Source organism: Rhagoletis pomonella, unplaced genomic scaffold (genome assembly GCF_013731165.1).
Source record: "Rhagoletis pomonella isolate Grant_MI unplaced genomic scaffold, Rhpom_1.0 Rhpom_scaffold_19568, whole genome shotgun sequence".
Taxonomy (NCBI): Eukaryota; Metazoa; Arthropoda; class Insecta; order Diptera; family Tephritidae; genus Rhagoletis; species Rhagoletis pomonella.
In genome coordinates, this window is record NW_023478088.1 from 1 (window position 1) to 2,660 (window position 2,660).

The 2,660-nt window shown below is 46.4% G+C and overlaps 1 protein-coding gene across 1 annotated transcript; it reads left to right on the forward strand.

The window, feature by feature from the left end:
- Positions 1 to 1,206: 1,206 nt before the first annotated feature.
- On the forward strand, positions 1,207 to 2,641 carry LOC118732379 (the record flags this gene model as incomplete). The annotated part of the gene is made up of 1 exon (XM_036461514.1): positions 1,207 to 2,641. A coding segment is annotated over exon 1 (1,435 nt), but the record flags the coding sequence as incomplete, so codon positions are not given.
- Between the last annotated feature and the right edge of the window lie 19 nt (positions 2,642 to 2,660).

The following is a 2,660-nucleotide window of genomic DNA, read 5'->3' on the forward strand; positions in this document are numbered from 1 at the left end:
GCATGGGACCGCTTAGTCAAAAGGTACGACCGCAAACCGCTCATAATCAGGTCACTGGTGCAATCGTTTTTGGCTCTTCCCACCCTCTCTTCAACTAACACATCGGTACTTCGCCAAATAGTTGATGGAGCAGATCAAGCCATCAGAGGTCTGGACGCGTTGAATGTCACATCCCGCGACCCATGGCTAACTCAACTCTTGCTTAATAAATTAGACGAAGAAACGCGGAAAAAGTGGGCAGACAAATGCGATAACCAGAGCGAAAAAGGGTTTAGCGAGTTTCTCGAGTTTCTTTCTCATCGCTGTGTCACATTTGAGGCGTGTTTACCTCCCCGCTCAGCCCACACACGTCGCGTCGCTTTGTTGGCAAATGTTGATGACAGGAAGAACAAACAATGCGTCGTTTGCACGGACAATCACACGCTTTGGCAATGCGCTCAATTCAAACAGTTATCACCGTCGTCACGTCGGGCAGCTGTACAAAAACAAAAGCTATGTTTTAATTGCCTTGCCTCTACGCATTCCGTGCGCTCTTGTCAATCGAAGCATAGCTGTAAAAAATGTAGCTCACGCCACCATACACTTCTGCATGATGAACGGTCTGCCCTCACGCCCTCTTCTACTTCTTTTCCTTCATCAGCACAAAATAGTTGGGATCAAAATGAGCAAGTACCTGCTGTCACTACGCAGCGTATGCACACGCCAATACTAAAGCAAGCAGCGGTCAGCACATTAACCTCCGTTACTGCTGCTATGCCTCACACGTTTCTCCCAACGGTGGTGGCCGCAGTCGATGACAAATGGGGAAATCGGGTAAGCTGTCGAATATTGCTGGACTCTGGATCAACAATATAATTTGTGTCAGAAGCCTTTGTACAACGTGTCGGTCTATCACGTACAAACGGTCGTATATCAGTTTCTGGTCTATCAGCCTGCAATGCCGGAGTAACGCGAGGTCGGGTGTACTTCACTTTAAGCTCCAAATTGAACGACTCGACACTAGATATACACGCTTATATTCTCAGCAAGTTAACATCGCAAATTCCTGTTCAGACCGTGAATATTTCTTCATCAGCGTGGCGGTCAATTGTGAAACTACCACTCGCTGACCCTACATTCGCTGAATCAGCACCAATTGATGTATTGATTGGCTCCGATCAGTTGTGGAGCATTTACACTGGCGAGCAAAAACAGTTCGGGCCTAACATGCCGATTTTGCTGAATAGCGTGTTTGGTTGGGTGGTAGCTGGAACGCATTTTACCGAAAGCGAAGCTAACTTAACTGCTGCAACTCATCATGCTACCGTTAACATTGATGCGCTGTTTCGGTCATTTATGGAAGTCGATGATGTCAAACCTACACCAGAAAAGATCAATATGGCAGATCCAGCAGAGGCCCATTTTGTTCGTACTCCCACGCGTCGTACTGACGGTACCTACGTAGTCAAATATCCCTTCAAGGAAAAGGCACCGGCAATTTCATCAACTCTTTCGCAAGCTGTCACCAGATTACAATATATGGAACGCCGTTTCAAACGTGACTCATTTCTGAAGAGTCAATACATAAATTTTATGCGTGAGTATTTGTCGCTTGGCCATATGGCCCGTATTATGCCGCAGGAAGTTGACTGCCATCCATCGGAGTGTTTTTATCTGGCTCATCACGCAGTTCTCAAACCAGACAGCTCAACCACGAAATGCCGAGTCGTATTTGATGGATCCTGCAAAGATTCTGGTGGCTACTCACTTAACGAGCGTTTGCATATTGGCCCACACATTCAGCGTGATTTGTTTGGCGTGTGTATTCGTTTTCGTCAGCATCGTTACGTTTTCTCAGCTGACATAGAGAAAATGTTTCGCGGCATTATGGTATCAGATTCTGATACTAAATTCCAACGAATCGTTTGGCGGGAGGATGCGGGTTCACCAGTGGAGCATTACCGACTACTCACGGTAACCTACGGCCTTGCTGCGTCGCCTTTTCTTGCTGTACGTGTTCTCAAGCAACTGGCAGAAGACCATAAGGTAACCTACCCATTTGCAGCGCGTGTAATATTGAATGATACGTATGTCGATGACATAGCTACCGGATGTAATAACGTCGACGAGCTACTCCAGCTTAAAACTGAACTTATCGAGCTACTAAAACGTGCAAATTTTAAGTTACAAAAATGGTGTTCGAATTGCAAACCGTTGTTGGAAACCTTACCAAGAGAGCTGTGTGAGTATAGCCCAATCGACATCGCTTCCGAGCCCAACATTTTATGTGTTAAATTGCTTGGAATACAGTGGAGCCCTGACACGGACGAGTTCCAGATAGCAACTAAATTGCCTGAGTCATGCAGCGAGCCAACGAAGCGCAGTGTGTTATCGACAACAGCCAAAATCTTTGATCCTCTTGGTCTGGTGTCACCGAGTGTCGTGCTCTTTAAAATACTTTTACAAGAAACTTGGTGTCAAGGTGTCGACTGGGATACTAAGCTGCCACCCACTTTGAGTGATCACTGGAAGAAAATACTATCCGAGTTGCATTATCTCTCCAATGTCAGGATTCCACGTCAAATAGCTCCAGCCGGCGTCTCAATCGAAATCCACGGCTTTGCAGATGCCTCATCGTCGGCATACGCAGCTGCAGTTTATAGTAGATCCAAGCTAAGTGA